The sequence below is a fragment of the Pseudonaja textilis genome, chromosome 4 (genome assembly GCF_049901715.1).
Source record: "Pseudonaja textilis isolate UNSWEBS1 chromosome 4, rPseTex1.2, whole genome shotgun sequence".
Classification (NCBI taxonomy): Eukaryota; Metazoa; Chordata; class Lepidosauria; order Squamata; family Elapidae; genus Pseudonaja; species Pseudonaja textilis.
Window position 1 is genome coordinate 54,724,257 of NC_141993.1, and position 19,298 is coordinate 54,743,554.

Sequence of the window (19,298 nt, forward strand, 5' to 3'; positions counted from 1 at the left end):
TAAATTCTTCTCTGTTCCAGCCTCCATCCAGAAACTTATTTCATTTTAAAAGAAAATTTTAAACTTTTGTTATTTCTAGCAGAGAAATACAACATTCTCAGTCTGTACACAACAGAAAGTCATACTGCATTCCTGAATGTGGAATTTATGTCTGCATTTGTCTGTCAAATGAGCTGAGTCAGTGACTATCAAAGTTTTTACAAGCTTTTTCATTGACTATTTTGCACATCTGCAATTACTACGGTAGGTAAGCTTCCTAAGTCTCACTGAAATGAATGGGTGCCTATTTAAATTCAATAAATAAATAATTCACTTTAATTATAATAAAATCATGCACAGGTTAAAACATCAAATCAGGTAAATATAATTATAATCCAGAACTCACCTGGGGAAGTGGACAGCAGATTGTTGAAGAGAAGGTGAACTGCTTCTAATTTGATTTGGAGATAGTACCTTTGGAATCTCTATTGAACTAGTCATGGAACTAACTTTGCTCCGAGGGGCTGGCTTGGGTGTCTTCAGGGCATAATATGGTACTTCTACTGGGTGTCTTCCAATCTTCAAAGGTGTAACCTGGAGTGGAGAATGCTGGTCTCTTTGGTTTTTTTCTGAAGGAAAAAAATGAAAACGTTTAATAAAAACCCCCAATCTGATTGCTATTTAATGTGGGTCTCAAAGATTCAATGTCAAAGAGTTCCACATCAAAACAATTACAACTGAACTACTGAGTATTTCATAGCATTTTTAAAATGCAAGGTTTATATCTCCTTTGCTTTGTGAATAACCTTTAATAGCATTAATGCAAGTACAAAAGCAGGATTTGCAGTTCTAACATGACAAAAGTTTTATGTTTGCCCCAGAAACCAAATGAAGCAAAAAGCCTAAGTAAAAATCCTCTTAGTGACTTGGCTTCAATTATCCAGCTGACTCAAACATTGCACATAAATTGTTTTGATCTATTTGCCTCTTACGTGTTCATACCTGAGTCACTGATGTATCCTGAATACAGCAAGTAATCTCACAATACGGATCTCCCCACTAACAAAAATAAATTATCTATTCTTGCCTTTTCAGGCACTTGATCCACAGATTTAATATCAAAGCCAGAATTTCAGGTTCTGCAACTGCAGACACATGTACATATACGCAAACCTTTTGCACTTTAATGGCTCACTCTGTTGTAGAAAATTGTCCTGGATTAACTGAATTTAAATGCTTATCTCCCAATCTTCATGAAAGATCTGAACCCTCTTTGAAGCACGATTTTTATAATGGACAGAAGAATATTTAGTAAAAAAATGCATTCACTACCATAATTACCAAGTATGCTTTTTCCTGGATATTAAGAAGTGTGGGAAACAGCATGGACCAAACAATTATCATAACAAGAACTTGAAAGAGCATTTAGTCAAGGATTCACTCTCATCTAGTTCTTTATAATAATTTGTACTTTTGTACAATTAGTATTTTATAGTATTTTGTTTCTATTAGATACATGTTTTATATAGTTTTATTATTTTTAACATGTAAGCTGCTCAGACTTATCCTTTGGTAAGACAGGTGGCAAACAAATTTAATAAAATAAAAAACTAGGTTATTTCTTATTAATTACTTTTATTGATACAAATAACCTTTTGTACAGAAAATACTGAATATGCTTAACATTTAGGATATCTCAAGATTGTAACTCTCTCAATTATTGCTCTATGTCATTTTTTATTTTGTTTTGTTCTTAATTATTAGGACTGAATAATAGGAGAAAAGGAGAAAAACATTTTGGAGTGCAGTGTAATCTTACATAGCACCAATCTACAACTTCTGTTAGAAATTGAATATTTGCCTTCTTATTTCTGCTTTTGTGAATTTTATTCACACGATTTAGTTTATACTTATGGGTTTTACATCTCAGCAAGTGACAACATATGGCATCTGGCTTATGGAAACTAAGAAGGGTCAGGTTAGTTAGTACTTGGATAAGAGAATTTGAGGGAATGGCCAGCCTAAAAGCTAGATTCAAAAATCAAAAACATAATGGAAGAAGGCCATGAGAATCCACTTCCACATTCCTGTCAAGAAAATCACACAAAATACATCTATGAAGTTTCTGGAATTTATGTTGGTGATTCTACCAAACCATTTAATACCTTTAATATCTGATACCGTATACATGTATGTGCTATGTATACTAAACATACATGTAGTAGCATGTATGTGCTATGCTACTAAACTTTGCTGCTTTCATAATCTGAATGATTAAAGCTTATGAACTTATGGAATCATATAATCCATCTGCTGTAAAAGTAACCAGGATTTTTTTTTGAGGAGGGTCCTTCATGTACATATATAAACTCCAAATTTATAAATTAGCTTTTAGATTAATTTAATCTTATCTTGAAAAAATTATAAAAACAAAAATCTGTAACATTAGAGTCAGGGAGTACAGCATCATTTAAGCATTAAATTTGTTAGTCTTTTAAGATATTTAAGATTTGCTGTTTTTACACAAAATGATAAAATATTAATCAAATAAAATACATGTTATGTTTATAAATAATATAACTGATCGTCTTACCAATGATTGAAGAAAACGTCAAGGACATATTCTCTTCATCCTTCTGAATGGCTTTCTTCTGAACTTCTTTTTCAAGTTTATCTCTCAAGGTTAGCAGAGCTGGAAATGTTTTAGCCTTCTGCTGCTGCTGTTTTTTGATCAAAGCTCTCAAATGTTTATAGGTTTGAGCTGGGATACCTTTTGTACCCTATAAAACAGAACAAATGTTTCTAATCAGTATATGCATGTGTGTGAGCCCTGCTCTCATCATTCATGCAGTGAATAAGTTCCTGACAACCTCTTATACAGGGGATTCCTTGTATTAGGCTGAATGTAAATAATGGAAGCCTCTATTCAGGTGGAAAACTTGGTTTCAACTCCTTTGAAGAGTTGCTGCTGAATTAAAAAGGATGGAAACAAGGAAGATTAAACTGCTGTACAACTGTGTTCCAATCTTAAATCCATCACAAAAGGAGCATAATTATCATCTGATCTCCAAGGTAGATGAGCTGTGTCTGGGAGAAAATAGCTGGGAATGAAACAGAAAGAGGGACTCTCATGGAGAGTGGGAAGAAAATTGAAATAGACTAAGGGGCTCATAGAAAAGGACTTGTGGATGGACAGATGGGGGGGGAAAGAAGATGGTCACCAAGTCAATGAGATACAGGCATTTTTGGCTGCCAAAAATATGCCAGTTCCAGATGGACTGAGGACCACTGAAGAAGCTCCCTGGGTAGAGGGAAAAAAACTGAAGATTAACAGGGATTGTCTTTTGAGGAATCAGACTCTTAACCTGAGCAGAATTTTGGCGAAAGAAGAGGCTTTGAAAGTCTATCATTTTACTAGCTACGAGAGGATGCCAGCTAAGTTAATGTAAAGCCATCTATTAATTCTAAAGGGAATTGCATATAACTATGCAATTTAAGACCACTGATTTCAAACAAAGCATTACTTTGCAATAGGGAAATAATAATTACTGACAGCAGACCATTAAAATCATAAAGTGTTTTATTATTTTTACTGCTATCTAACTTTTCTGTAGCAATTAAGTCAAAGGAAAAGAGAGGGACCTGAAGACACATTATTTGCTTTAGATGCATGTCACTGATAGATCTATCTAGCTATGAAAGTAAAAATGTGAAACAGTCCAGAAGTTTGTTTTAAATTTTGCAATATCACAGTTAAAGAAAAATAATAAATTAGTTCATGATATAGTTATTGTCTATTTTGAAAACAACTGTTTGATCTAAAGTATTTCCACATTCCCTGCAACAGCTACATTGCATAAGCAAGAATGCCTTTTTCCAAGTACATTGGTCTCATAGCTTATTTCCTTGTGTTTTATTGGTTTGTTGCAAATACTGAGGCAAAGAAGTCAAGAATGAATCTTAACAGAATGTTCTTTAATTAGCACTTCCTGATTTTTGGAGGCAAAAGAAAAAGCAGTTTCTTGGGCAAGCCATTTTCCTGAAAAAAGGTTCAGAGGAGGAGGAGAGGGAGATGCTGGGGTGTTTTCAATTTTCTGTCAAGCATGTGAATGTGCTGAACAGGTGTTCAAAGATGAGTATAATTTTACATCACTTTTTTTCTAAATCAATATATATCGCAATCCTCAAAATCACATCCAGCTGAAATTCAAAGTAAGTCTAGTAAATAAATGTTCCTTTTCTAACTTACTCGTTTCACTCCCATGGTCTCCAGTTTATCTTCAAGAGTTTCTTCCAGAATTGGCCGGAATTGTTTCAACAAATTTGGATCCTTCCGCAGTGTTTCCAGAACTCTATTCTTCCTGTCGAAAGTATCATCTAGTTCTGCAGAAACCAAAGGATGGTTAAAAATCCCAATGCTGGAATGTTTAACATTTATACCCTATCTCAAAACTGCCACTTAAACATCTATTTCAAGCAAACAAACAAACAAACAAACAAAAATAGTCAACATCCAACTTTAATTTTATTTGCCACTGAAGGACATAGCTTCTGTAATATTGAAGAAAATAGTCTTAGCTCCTTCATTTATTCTAGGACAGCAGAAACAACCAAATAAAAATATAGTGATCTCATGTAGTGCTTGATTTAATATAGTCCTAATCAGGATTTAATATAGTCCTGATCTATAACTATCTAGCCTCCATAACTATCAATTTCTACACTGTCTTTTCCTGACCTACAAGAATTTCTCAGCATCTCAGAAAGTATCTCTGAATAGTCAGACTCTCTCTCTCTCTCTCTCTCTCTGTGTGTGTGTGTGTAATTGTAATATTTAGCATATAAGAACAATGGGAGGTGAAATTTATAAAATATACCTTCTTGACTGGATTCTTCCAGCTTTTCTGTCTTGGGTACTTGTTGGATTTCTGGAAATTAAAAGCATTTTTTTTTAAAAAGCCTATATTCATATTCCAAAACACAATCATATCTTTGACATTGTCATGGCATTAACATGACGAGTTAGCCATTATTTTAACGGGAACTAAGTGTAACTTAATTTGGCTCTAGCCCAACTCTTTTAAAAGGAAAGAGAAAGCAATTTGAAGCAAATAGCATCAGGAAAATATTCCATTAAGAAAACTTATAGGAAAAAATGGGCCAAATGAAAAGTATTATCACTTGGACTCTCTGCAAAACCCATGAACCAGCACTTTATATTATGATAAATTATCTCATCTGGATGCATAAAGTGAGAAGAGAGAAGTGGGGCACAGAGAAATAACAACATGTAAATGAATCTTAGGTTTTTGTACAGATTTAAAAACATTACCATACTCTATTACAAATTATTCAGCAAACCTAAGCATGGCAATGAATATCTGTATATTGTTTTTCTCTTGCTTTCTCTTGTTATCATGTGGAATTTCATATTTTACTAGACAACCTGCAATCCATTACTCATTTCAGATATATTTCCTTATCTAAACAGAGAAACAGAATGACTATGGGTGGGCAAAAAAGCAACGAGAGCAGGAGTGGACTTCTCCACTGAAGTCTTTTATGGGATGCTGACAGGGAGCATTGGAAATTATGATTATGTGATTGCAGTGTTGTAGTACCCAGAACTCCGCCAAATTCCAATCCCATGGGAGCAATGGGGACTAGATTTTGGATGCATTCTTTAAATTAGCCTATCTGAAGTTATGTTGATTCAAAAATTATTGACTTATGAGGTACCATTTCACCCAATTTAAGGTTACCAATAGGAGAGAGTTACTATATAGATGTTCCTTCTGGATGAAAAAATGTGGCTATTAAAGAATTCTATGGTTTTGTCAAAAGAGAAAGAAAATCTATTGTTACTATGGACAGTTATTCAATATAGGGATTGGTCATTACCTCTGGGTTTGCTGGAAGTCAGAAGCTTAATCTGAAAGATAACGTAAGTATGTAAAATAAGTCAGCTATTATTTACAAGGTCTAATAAGTATTTAGCTGATATGACTGGTACATAATAATGTAAATCACTTTACAAAGTAACTACTCACATTTCAAAATAAAATGTGTTTCACATGTTTCATATATCTCTTCCACAATCAAGAAGGGAGTGACATAGCAAGAAGTGCTTACTTGGCCAGAAAAGGAGCAGTTACAGAAAATTTTCTCTGATCTCTCCCAGGTACAAGACTCAGTTATTACTTCAATGAAGAATTAAAAGAAAGCACATTTCAGCCTCTTTCCTTCAATCCCAGGATCAAAAACATGGAATTCATGGTATTCAGGCAGGAACACAATCAAGGGAGGATCAACATGACCCCAAATGGATATTAATATCACTTTAAAGTTCAACATTTTATTCTGCCATTGCCTAATAATTTATTTTTTATCCTCATCTTCCCTTTTAGCCTATATGCCTGAGTGCAGGACCACTCATTTATTTCTAGTATATCAAGTCACTTTAGGGGTGTAAAGTAAGTAAAGCAATACTACATTCTGGTGTAAGCCATGTATATTGTAGGGTGAAAGTTTCTCACAAGCAAAGGGATTAGATTATCTGGATTACAGGGCTGTGCAACAAATTGGATTCAAAGGCAAATTGTGATTTGGAGCATATGTTGTATATAGGTAGCATCTGCAGGTATTACCTTAAAACAGCAATATCTTTTTCAAGATTTAAGTGGTCACCTCCACAACTGATGCATAACCCAGAGTATTAAAGGTATTCTCAAAACCACACACCTTCCAAATCACATTTTTCCCTTTAAGTCTGCATCATACTTTGCCCAACTGATTAAGTGTTTGGAATAAGGGAACATTAAGACAGAGTTTCCATATAAAATATGAATCGGTGATGTAGTGTTGCCTCATGGGAGTCAAACTATACTTTAGTAAACAGTATAGTTTGATTCTCAGAATACAGGAGCATTCTAGTTTGAAAACAAACACAAATTCTTCTCTAAATTGAAGAATATAAATAACTTCTCAGAATAACTGCATTCAGCTTACTGTATTCTCCTGAGATTGGATGACACCAGCTTGTTCTCTGAGTTGTGTCATAAGGGAGGCAAGTTGTTTCTTGTTATATTCAGCCATTTTAGATTGGTCAGAAGACAAGGAAGACCTGAGTTTTTCATTCTCATTCTTCAGCTGAGACAGAAAAATAACATTTAGGTATAAAGACTATTCCATTCAATTAAACACTTCATTAATAGAGACAAATGGTTAGAAATGCAATTATGTAGGCTGCAACTAAATGGACTTAGTTGTCTATGCTCTAATATCTCTAGAATCTGATTTCACAATGAAGGCATACAATCTTAATCAATTGATTGATCCACCCACCCACCCACCCACAGCAAAAGGAGACCCATTTTCAAGTGTGAGCTGCATTATTCTGAATCTTATTGCTTAATCATACCATAAAACAACAAAGCATTGTACTGAAATATAATACAGATATAAGCGTGGAGGGAATGGGATTATATCTGTAGATTTTGCTGTCCTTTATGAACATGCAACATATGCCCACCACCTACATTTAACGTATCTACACATACTATATCCAACATGTAGGTGGTGGACATATGTGGGCATGGGAGGGAGACCCTTCAGATTTGCTTTGGCTACTTATAATCCTCTTTATACCATGGTGGAGGGTGTGCCATCAGTTAATCTCCTTGTCTATAATGGATGATAAAGATATTTTATTTCCTCTCCATGGCAGTTCCTCCTGCCCCCTCTGCCCTAAATGAATAGGCATTAATTATAGAATACAATGTCCTCATTTTTCTACTAGCAGAAAAAGCTGCAAAAATAATGAGTGTACTCACCTTTTCTTTTTCTTTCTCATTCTCCTTCTGAAGTTTTCTAAGTTTCCACTCCCACTCGGTTTTCTGATAAATATTGGAAAAAGTACCCAGGCTTATTGACAGTTATCTGCAAGTTATCTATCACAAGTTATTTGAGTCTTAGCAAAAATGTCAGTCTTCATATTTTCTGATGCATCTGATTAGAGTGCCAACTAAAGAATGGGGAATTGCATTCAGTTCTATAAAGCCTTGTTTCACTGAGAAATCTGTAAAACCATTTTAGCACATACCAGTATTTCCTAACCTGATGCTCTCCTGGTGAGTATTCCTAGACACAGAATTCAGGAATTTAGGGTATAGTTAGGAATGCTGGAAGTCATGGTCAAGTACCCTGGAGAAAGAACTAATGTAGGATGCTCCTATCATATTATTAAAAAATAAGTTTTGCAGGATTCATCAATAGATACAACTTTCTTTGTAACTATATATGTGTATATGTTTGTGTGTGAATCTCTCATTTTAAATTGAAGCTTGTATAACTTTGATTAAAAATTATTATCTTAGAAACATTAATATGAATAAGTTCAGAACCATCTGTTCATAGTGGTTCTGATGTTCTTCAACAGTTATAGAACTAAAATTATTGAATCCAAAGAACTATAAAAAAGATTAAATTAGTTTTAAGTGGTAAGTGGATCTATTGTTATATAATAGCTCAAAATTATAATTTCCAGAAGAATGAGTCAGTATGGTCATGGTTGAGTTGATTGGGAACTCTTGGAGATGTTGTCTCAATATGACTGAAGGACAATAGACTGGAAAATTCTGCACTATTCTTTTAGGTTGCCTACCTGTTGTTCAATCCTTGCCTTCATCCCTTGTAATTCTTTCTGAGTCTTTGTCCACTGTTGTTTCTCAAAAGAATCATCATCTTGCAATGTCCCAAGATGTGAGGCTACTGCACTCTTGACTTGTAATTCCTGAAGTTTCTGCAGAAGGAATATGTGATCTATGACAAAGTGCCACAGTCTGCAGCTGCCAGAAAAATAAAAAATATTTCTCTAGGTAACATGTAACATCTGACACATATACTTATATACAGCACCCTAATTGAGGTATGGATATATGTCAGAAGGGTCAGAATTCTGCATCTTTAAATCTTTGATCAAGGTTTTATCTTGATTGGGTAAATACTGATCTAAATATTATCACAATCACTCATATGGCAACCTAACCTGCATCCAGTTTAGTTTAAGACATTCAGGAGTAGATCATATGATGTAAACTGCTCTGTTTTCCAACATTTTTCTAGGAATTTGATGTTTATCTCTTTGATATATAAATAAGGCATATATTATCAATATATCTCATATCTTCAATTCAATAATAAAATTGTGTCCATACTGAATTAATGATGGCAAACATGTTGAATATTTAAGAAAATAGGAAAATTGCAGGCCATATCTTTTCCTTACTCCTTCCAAGAGAGAATTTTTGTTGGAAAAGTCCTTGATTTCCGTGAGGAAAAGTTGCCTGAGCTCTTCCATTTCTGTGTGAAACTTTGCTCTCTCCTCTTCCTTCCATCTTTCAAATGTCCTCTTTTCCTCATCTTCCCTTTGGTGAAGACGGTCTGCTTCCTATAAGAAAAGAATTATCCCCAAATGGAAGAAAAAGTAGTTATGGGGCTGAGCTAAGACTAGGTTCAGGGAATTGAAACATTTTTAGAAGTTTTAGCAGGCAATCAAACTAAACAAATTCTGAATGAAAAACCGAATGAGAATTCTGGCCTAGGCCTCGAGAACCTAGTTTGAGCTGAATGTTTAACCTTGCATCCATCAATGACTTAGAGCTGGGTGGGGAATTCTAGGAGTTGAAGTATACACATCTTAAAATGGCTGGGGAAACACTGATTTCACACAACACAAGGGATAAACTGAAAGACAGTAACTTGCAAGGACAGTTTGTACTATCACAAATATTTGCAGTACAATCTATGTCCCACTAAGCTTATTGGGATTTCATTTCAGTCTTGTAGACCCTAACCCTATCAAACTAAATTGTTGTACAAATAACTGTTTACCATTTTGATCTACTTGTAGATATTTGAGAGTAGGATGATGGCATTGTCATTATATCATTTAGCCAACAGATGACCCTGACAGTTACATCTCAATGATCAGTTGTTTTCTGATCCTGTTTGAGATAGGCAAAACTTATTTAGCTTATGTATTAGTATGTCCTCTAACTATGACTGGGGATTCTGAGATAGAAATCAAATACATCTGTATGGCAACAGGCTGGAGAAATTTACTTTATAAAACATTACATATAGATAAGAATCCATTACCATTCTGGCCATCCCACTAGAGCAGATAATCCAGCAAAATTGTTTTCTAACACAATAGTTAAAATTTCAATTAATAAAGGAATAAAACAGTATTTTATTACTTTATAAAAAATACTTTTATTACTTCATTGGTTGCTTTCTTACATTATATGTTCTTTATTTCCACCTTAAGTACTATTCAACTTATTGTGCTTGCTGCTAGATTAGGGGTGAATTTGCATGGTTAGGAAATAAGCCTCTGATTGTATTATCTATGAAGGAAAATGTAGGGTCATGCACCAATATTGTTCAGGCAAACACACAAATAAAAAGGCTAGGATGTTATAGCTAAAAAAAAAGCTTCACATTTAGCCATTGTTTTCAAATAGCAACTGGAGAGGAATCAGAGACTGTGGTAATGATCATTCTGAAGCAATAAGCTTATTCGAGTTATTTGATTTTGTTTTACCTCTGAAAATCAACTGGCCCAAACGATTGTAGAAGACAGGATATCCTCCTTCAAGCTGAGCTGAATTCCTGGTAAATTCATGGATACATCTGGGTAATTGATAGCCAGTAATACAGCAGCCTTTTGCTGCTATTTCTTCTGAATTTTCTCTAAATTATTAGCCAAGATCGGAGATGCATTTTACCAATTTAATCTACAGTCCTAATATTCCTCAGAGGGCATCTATTAAAATACTAATTAAGAATGATCCTATTTAGCTTCTGGGCCCAGAAAAGATTGGCCTGTTGCTGTATCATCACTGACATTTTTGACAGAACATGAATTATTCCCATTTTGTCTACCTATAATTAGTTTTCACCTTGACAAAAGGCATTTGACTTTTGCTTTCCTTTTTATTCATATTCTTAAAAAGTCATACCAGAGCCCTTTGCTGACTCTCAGCCTCCAGCTGGACTTGGGTCTCCTTCAACTTGACCTTCAGTTCTTCGATCTCACTTTCCATTTGCTGCACCTGTTTCTTCTTCAAATGCTCTTCAGGTGGATTCAAAAAGACGCAATGTTAGTGAGGGCCTCAACTAGAAATTGAAGCTGTACGGAGAAGCTGAAATAGGAATTCCACTAGATTTTTATGCTAAATTGTTTCTCAAGAATGAAGATGTATTTTGTAACAAAAGTTGCAAAGTTTTAGCCAGTTTGCTTGGTGGTTGGGACACCAGGCTGGGTATATTTGCCACCCTGGGTTATTTATAAAAATTATAAAGGCAGAATATAAATTGACAATAAGACAGACAGGATATTAATAATTCACCATTTTCACTTTTTCAAAAATCAATTGGCATTTTCTATTTCAAGACAAAAGAGGTTATATAACCACTGAAATTAAAAAAGTAAAAAAATATTCATGGCATTTATTAAATGTAAATGTAACTCCAAAATTTGACAAGATGCTGCAAACAATTAACAGTCTAAATTTCCAAACTTTTATTTAGATTTTAAATTACAAATAAAAATTGTGATGAGGATATAGTGATTCAGAAAGTTTACCAATATTTCCAACTCCAGGTCCATTTCACCTTTATGTAAAGATAGATACTCAGTGGTTTGGGCATTATGGCAGTATAAGATTCATTGCTAATGCTTTGTTACATTAAAATCTACATTAATTTAGTTTCACACAATGTATCTCCTCTCTTTACTCTGAAATTGTATATAAACAAACCTCTGAATGCCGGAATTAATAAGTTAATAAGTGATCTTCTCCTCTCCCCCCCCACCTCCTCAAATCTAATCCTTTGGAATTCCCTCCATCGAAGAAATATTCAAGCAAACTTAGTGCTTACCAAGTGCAGTGGCTTCAGTGTGCCTACGCTCCATGTGGCCTTGTAGAAAGGAATAATTCATGAAGGTCTTGTCACAGAGCTGGCACTAAGAAATAGGACAAAAAGTCATCTAAGGACAGATTAAGCATGTAATCTGATGGCGGAAGAATTTCTCCAAGTAATTCTCATTCTCTGCTCATTTATTTTCCTTTCGTAGTGTTATAAGACACATATGGGACAAGAGTACAGGTAATCCTTGACTTACAACCATTCATTTAGTGACCCTTTAAGTTACAACAGCATTGAAAAAAGTGACATATGACCATTTTTCACTCTTACAACTGTTGCAATGGTCACATGATCAAAATTTGGATGCTTGGCAAATGCTTCATATTTATGTTATCATCTTTTGTGACTTTTTGACAAGCAAAGCCAACGTTCACTTAACAACTGGTACTAATTTAACATCTGCAATGATTCACTTAACAACTGTAGCAAGAAAGGTTGTAAAATGGGACAAAACTCACTTAACAAATGTCTTCTTTAGCAACATAAGTTTTGGGGTCAATTGTGGTCATAGGTTTAAAACTACCTCCAACCTTAACCTAGGGTCATATTTTTTGTAAACTTAAAATAGTTCTAATCTTGAGTTAATAGGGTAATTTAAAGCCTTTTATCCAAATTGATATTCCCAATCTTTGAAACAGTGGAAGAAAAACAAAGATTTTTTTTTTATATTTCTTGGAATTTTGCATTTGTGCTAGATGTCATTGTTATTTAGCACAGTTCCTATTTTTCAGATGTCAGTCTCTAATAAACCATTATTAAAGATTTCAATCAATGTTATTATGGAATTTTAAATGTATTACCTCTACCAATAATTGTTGAAATTGTAATATTGTCTTATGTATTCAAAGTCTGCATGCTTCCAGCACTGCATAATTATGGTCAGAAACACGTGCAACACAGTCTTTACTGTGAAAACAGGGTGCTAAATAGGTCTAAATGTAACTTTATTTATGTGCAAATAGGTATAATGGGATATGCTGAAAAAATAAAATTGAAATGAAAGCAGAAAACTAAGAACTAATCCAGATGAATGATAAATTAGAAAAAGCTCTGTGGGTGTTAGGGAAACTAACTATGAGGAATTCCAGCATCAACTGGGAAGAAGACAATGGCAAACCTTTTCCATATGGTTTCGAAGAAAAATGTATACACATAATTGCAACATTTAGATGAATTGGGTACTTTGTAAGGCTGTTCTGTTCTGTGACATTTAGAAGGCAACCTGGAGTTTCCTTGTTTCTAAGGCAAAGTTGTTTCAAAAGAGGAAATTCCACAGACAATGTTTGCTTCATGATTCCTTCATGACATGATTGAACCACCCACCAGTAAGGACTTTCAGCAGATACTCTATTGGCTTTGATCGGACAGGCAGAATCTATCTGGGAAAGGCAGTCTCGATCCCAAGTCTCAAGAGGCCAAAAGCTTTTTAATTTCAGTTGGAAACACACTAAGGGAGTTCCTACAAGAGTTGTAAAAGGACTCTCCCTAAGAATGTGTGACATTGCATTTTCTACTAAGTTGAAGTTACTAGGAAACCTGCAAGAGATATCTCATGTAAAGTGAACTACAGTAATCCAGGCACAAGATGATAAGTGCATAACTGATCTTCAGTGCTTCCTGTTCTAGATAATGTTACTGGTACCCACTCATTCAGAGAAGCCATAAGTTCATAAATATTGTTGTTACTTTGCCTTCTGTGGGATAGCACTATTCCACTCAGAAGCAAAGTTGGTACTTATCCAGAAATAAGAGGCTTTTCTATGAACAGCCACTCTCTTTTGTTTGGATAAGCCTGAATATCTTCAACATATTGATGACACTTGACTCTAAACTGGCAAATGACTTCTCTCAGTGGCTTCATGTAGAGGTTAAATAGGATAGAGGAAAGAACCAACCTGTGGTTCGCCATAAAGAACTGCATTTTCAATCATATATGCATTTTTCTATGGCTTTTTTCCCTCCACTGGAAAAATTGAGAACTTAAAAAAAATTGCCAAATTTCAGTGTGTCTCTGAAAAATTGGGCACATTTTATGTTAAAATACAGACTAGATAAATTTCTCATGCATTTCCTGTACCTCAACCTCACCTTGTGGTAGTTGTTGGCCCCAGCTTGCAAGAGCAGCTGTTGAGTGGCAATCATTTTTTTCCGTCTCCTGCTCTCTTCCTTCACCCCCTTCAATTCTTCTGCTTGCTTATCCAAATCATACTTGATACGCTTGCAGTCTTCAAGAACTGCCTGGTGCTGCTCCTCCTGGAGTGCCAGGTTCATACTTAAGTACTCCTGAGAGTGCAACAAATATTCGATGGTCAGCTGGGCCATCTTCAGAACCTTAAGGAGAACAGGGTCTACTGGCTGCTGACAATAGGGGCATTTCTCCGCATCAAGATTACAAAAGGTGACGCTGTTGATATTTTCCTGAAGAGTGCAAAGATCCAGCTCACGAGCTACACGTTCCACATCAATAGCACTGAATCGCCTCCAGTCAACTGTTTCTCGCCGCAACTGGAATTTAAAGGCTGGAATTATGGAGGGGCTGGGTAGCATGTTGCCCGAAAAGTCACTGGTGCGCTGGAAGTTCACAGGAAATGTAGAACCTGGCATATTCATCCAATAATGTTGAGATATAGGCAGCGGAAATGGGTAATAAATATTAGATAGAAAAGGCTAGGAAAAACAAAAAGATATAGATGAATCAGAATGGAAAGAAAGTAACAGTAACATATTTACTTGAAGATATACAAGTGGTTCTTGTTTAATGACCACTCGTTCAGTAATTGTTTGAATTGTGTGTTGAACGAGAGGTAGATATGACTGGTCTTCGAAGTTCTGGCCAGTGCAGTGCTCCCACAGTTACAGGATTATGATCTGGGACTTGTCAACTGGCCCAGATTTCCTCTCAGCATGTGACGATCACATGAACATGAGTTATGCCTTTCACAAGCAAAGCCAGAGAAGTTGGCAGAAAGTTCAAAGTGATGGTCATTTGAAGTCTTCACCTAATGCCAATAACTGGGTAGTGCCAGAACTGCCATTGATAATAGGCACAGTCATGTGACTGCCAGAACTGCCTTGCTGCGAAGCAGTCAAGCTTTGTGACTGCATCACTCAGCAATGGAAATTGTGATCCCGATTACCGCTAAGGTAATCTACCTGTACTTGACATGTCTATACTGAACTGGACTTTACAAAATTGGCTTATTTTTTTTTACTTTTATTCCATACCAATATTCAAACAATGAGTGTTTTAGCATTTGCATGTTAACTTGTGATAATACAATTTATTTACTCAAAAGTCAACTGTAACTCAATTAATATAAGAGTAAGATAAGGATGTGAGTTAATATACGTAATTCATTTTCTAATCAATTTACTAACTATTCAAATTTAATGCCAGTTATCAATAGAAATGTTTCAGATTTCAGACTGAAAATATCTACAGTATATGCTGAAAGGCATACAGATATTCAGAATTTATACATAGCTCTCTCAGACATTCAGAGGGCTACAAAAGTGCACATGCTGTGACTACAGATAGAAAATAAAAGCGCTACTAGGCGCTTCCGGTTTAAGCTTCTTCAGCGACAGACTGAAACCTTGTCTCTGTGAAGCTTCAATCTGTGCTTGCTGCTGGAGTGCCCCGAGACGGCTGGTTTCGGGGCTAAGCCACCCTGTAGAGGTGGTGAAGGGGGGGGGGGGACACTGCCTGCAGGGTCTTCTCCAGCTGGCCATTACTCCCTTTCCTGAAGGCGGTTGCAGCGGTGGTCAGAAATGGCCACCACAAAGAAGAACTCAACCAGAAAAGAATGTGCAGGAGGAAGATAGGAAGAGAAAGTTTTGGTTGACCGGGTCAAACAGCAAAAGCAACAAATAAAGTACCCTGGAATTGAAACTATTAAAAAACAAAAACATTGTTCCCTAAGAAGATTTTTAAACTGCGAAGGAGAGAGAAAAGGGAAAAGATTTGGTTTTCTTTTCTCCTTTTCCTATACTGACAGCTAAGAGATTTAAGCAAGAAATTGGAAAAAATCCACTTTGACATTAATAGGTATTTAATGCTGAAAATAAAAAGTTAAAGGGATAATAAAGATTTCTGGATAATCAAAAGCTTTTGAAAACAGGAAAGGAGAGAAAAAGAATAAAAGGGCAGGATCTGGAAGGGAGGAGACTGCCTGGAATTAAAAAGAGCTTACAGCAAAATCTCAACAAGACTTCCAAAAGATACATTCTAACTGAAATATTGCAACAAAAACCCCAGGAAGAGAAAGTGGAAAAAGAAATAAGGAGATATAACTAGGGACTATTTGGATTACTTGATGATTTCTGGAGTTTTGGTTATTGTATTTGAATGACTAAAATCAATCAGGTGGTTGTTTAAAACTGTTTAAAATGGCTCCACTTTTAGAAGAACTGAAAATAGAACTTAAAAACTACAAAGAAGATGTACAAGAAGGGAGAGGTTCTTTTGGCTTCATATTTCAGTTTTTAGAAATGGAGATTTGGAATGATGAAAAACAACAAGAAATGCCTGCAGAACAAGAAGATTGTGCCAAAGAAGAGGCCATCTTTAATGAACAAGTAATTTTAGGTGGGGGGAAAAAAGGAAAGGGGAGAAAGAGAATGGAAAGTTTAAGATTGGAAAAAACAACTCCAAAAAATAGAGTGAAAAATAAGTATAAAATCAGAAAGCAACAGAAGAGGGAAATGCAGAAGAAAGAATTAGAAGTAGAGAGACAAGGGGGTAAAAAGGGGAGGGAGAAGATGAGGGGGAGAAAGAAAGGAAAAGAAGTTATAAAGGACAGAAACAAAATATAGAGAAACAGGGCCTATTTAGAGATAATGGGTGAAAATTTAATGGAAAAAGGGATTCTGCAAAGGTACATAAGATAGTATGGTTATATTAGAAGCAGAAATAATTTTAGAAAATATGAAACAATGTATGATTAAAATGTTTGATAAAATAGCTATCGTAATTCAGTGGAATGCCTGTCAATAAATAAATGTAACAAAATGAATATTTAATGATTTACAAAACATATGTGAAGAGAAATAAGGGAAAAATTAATTATGGAGATTATATGTGTCTTTTAGGAAGTATGATATTTAATTGAAAAGAAGTGTTAAAGATGTTAAGATTTTAATGGTTATTAATGATAGAACTGAATTGGAATGGAATGAGGGTTTATAATTACATATATTTATAATCTTTTTTTTAAAATAATATAGTGTGTATTATAAGAATGTACCAAAGCAGAATTCGATTGGAAGTTATGTATTATATTGAAGGTCATAACCTTAAGGTATATATTGAAGTTTAAATAAAAGTTGAATGGATGTAATTAAAAGATACAAAGGTGTCATACTCCAGTTAGTAACTACAGGAGAAAATTTGTTTAATGAGAAAAGATAATATGAAATTGAAACAGAACACACAAAAGTATAAATATAATGATTCGAACTGAGATGAGATAATCAAAATAAAATTGAGAAAATTAAAAGAAGGGAAAAACTATATAAAAAATGTAGAATAGTATAAAATATGGAATACACATTCCATAGAACACAAAAAGGAGCATGAAATTGAGTTTTGTGTCTGTATAAAGAAGTTCAACCCGGGACCATGCTATTTTCAAAAAAGATGTTTTACTTGTATTTTGTATGTGCGAAAACCCAAATAAAACTTTATTAAAAGAAAAGAAAAGAAAAGCACTACTGAACTCTGTATAGTGAAAAATCAATCTAAGTACAGATATGTGTTTGCAGACCCATAAGCTTGAGGATGAAAATTTCAGTAATATCCAAAAAGCAGCTGTATTGACCACATAGGTATGTAAACACTTCAGAACTGAGAATGTGATTTAGAAGGGAATATTTCAAGGATACTGCCCTAGTGGGAAACAGTACTACTTAATATTATAAGGAAAGTTTACATTACAAAGAGCATGTTACCTTAACATATGTGAGAGTAATTGTTAGAACATAAACATAATTTAACTCTAGTAATATATTGATTTCTCTGTTTACCATTGAATAAAATATGGAGGCTTTTTATTATTTTACAGATATTACTATATCAAAAATTATTTCATGTTTACAGAATATGGTATTCTGTATACATTTAGCCAAGGATCAAGCTAGATGTGTTGAGGTCTGCTTAGGAAAACCTACATAATTTCAAGTAATGGTTATCATTCAGTAAAGTTTGAGGTATTATTAGCATATTATTAAAAATGCCCCATAGAATCTAAAAATAATTTAAATAAGGGCATGTAAAATTGTTGTAAACATTACACTATCTTTCACAGCACAAATAAATAAATAAAAGCATTTCCCTTGGTAAATTCAATGGAAGTAGTGGTGTCCACATAAGTTTACACAGGACTGAAATCATAGCATACAATTCCTCTAATGCTAAACAGAAAAATGAATTTTTGATATACTGTACTCACTACACTTTCTCTAGCATTCAGGCAAAAGATGGAGAAATGGTTTGCGAAAAGATACATACCATGATTTCAACACAGAAAAGCTGTTAAAATCAACTTGGTTCTGTTACTTATCTGCAATGGGACAGTTGTGTTGAGCAACAGTGAGTTACCAGGTGTGTCTTGTATAATGGTAACAGGATTCCAACATTCTGCCAATAGCAGTGCAAATATACTCTGGTCCAATGGAAAGTTCTCTCAATGATAAAATAAAAATTCTTTACATTGTAAGATAAAATAACTTTTATTGTCATTTTTTACTGTGAGCACACTGACACCCATTAAAACTGAAATTCTGTTGCCACATACACAACACACATATACACGTGCTATATACATACAAACAAACACGCACATACACACTAATCACTGTCCATTTTGAATACATAGTGGAAAGAAGAAGCTTGAGAGTTCACAAGGTTGATGTTATATGAAAAAAAAACAAAAAACACCTGTGACTGAATCTGAATGTTCTGCTTCGAATTGGATACCTCAAAGCTTCTTTCCAGAAAAGTAATAAGGAAAACAAGTCGTGAAAAAAAAACCCAAGGACTGTTTCTGAAGTGCTTTGGGGGAAAAAATTAAATTCAAATACTGTTCAAGAGTAGAAGCACAAAGGAAAAGATGCTAAATGATTTAACAATGGAAAAATGTTCAGCAGAAGGCTTGAAAACTAGCACATTTGCCCCATTACCTTTAATATTGGAGAAATGGCACAAATAAACATTCAGATGTATTTTTACATCTTTAATCTGGGCAACTAAAAATCAAACCTTCTGTACCTAAACAAATTACTTCTTCCTAGCTAGATGTCTGTGAATTAATTTTTTTCATAGACTG

General features: G+C 34.5%; 1 protein-coding gene across 3 annotated transcripts in view; it reads right to left on the minus strand.

Moving 5' to 3' along the window:
- Positions 1-19,298, minus strand: part of DZIP1L (DAZ interacting zinc finger protein 1 like) — a 30,012-nt gene that overhangs the window by 8,241 nt on the left and 2,473 nt on the right. For 2 of the 3 annotated variants that reach the window (XM_087933099.1, XM_087933097.1), the window contains exons 1-13: positions 18,482-18,567; positions 14,062-14,640; positions 11,926-12,010; positions 11,004-11,116; positions 9,266-9,427; positions 8,642-8,779; positions 7,812-7,874; positions 6,988-7,128; positions 5,881-5,911; positions 4,857-4,907; positions 4,229-4,362; positions 2,573-2,759; positions 386-608 (exon numbers count right to left, since the gene is read on the minus strand). In XM_087933099.1, coding sequence (XP_087789225.1) covers positions 386-608; positions 2,573-2,759; positions 4,229-4,362; positions 4,857-4,907; positions 5,881-5,911; positions 6,988-7,128; positions 7,812-7,874; positions 8,642-8,779; positions 9,266-9,427; positions 11,004-11,116; positions 11,926-12,010; positions 14,062-14,640; positions 18,482-18,484 — 1,910 coding nt within the window. In that variant the 5' untranslated portion in view covers positions 18,485-18,567. Of the gene's footprint in view, positions 1-385; positions 609-2,572; positions 2,760-4,228; positions 4,363-4,856; positions 4,908-5,880; positions 5,912-6,987; positions 7,129-7,811; positions 7,875-8,641; positions 8,780-9,265; positions 9,428-11,003; positions 11,117-11,925; positions 12,011-14,061; positions 14,641-18,481; positions 18,568-19,298 lie in introns of those variants that run through there. The other variant, XM_087933098.1, reaches the window with a different exon arrangement.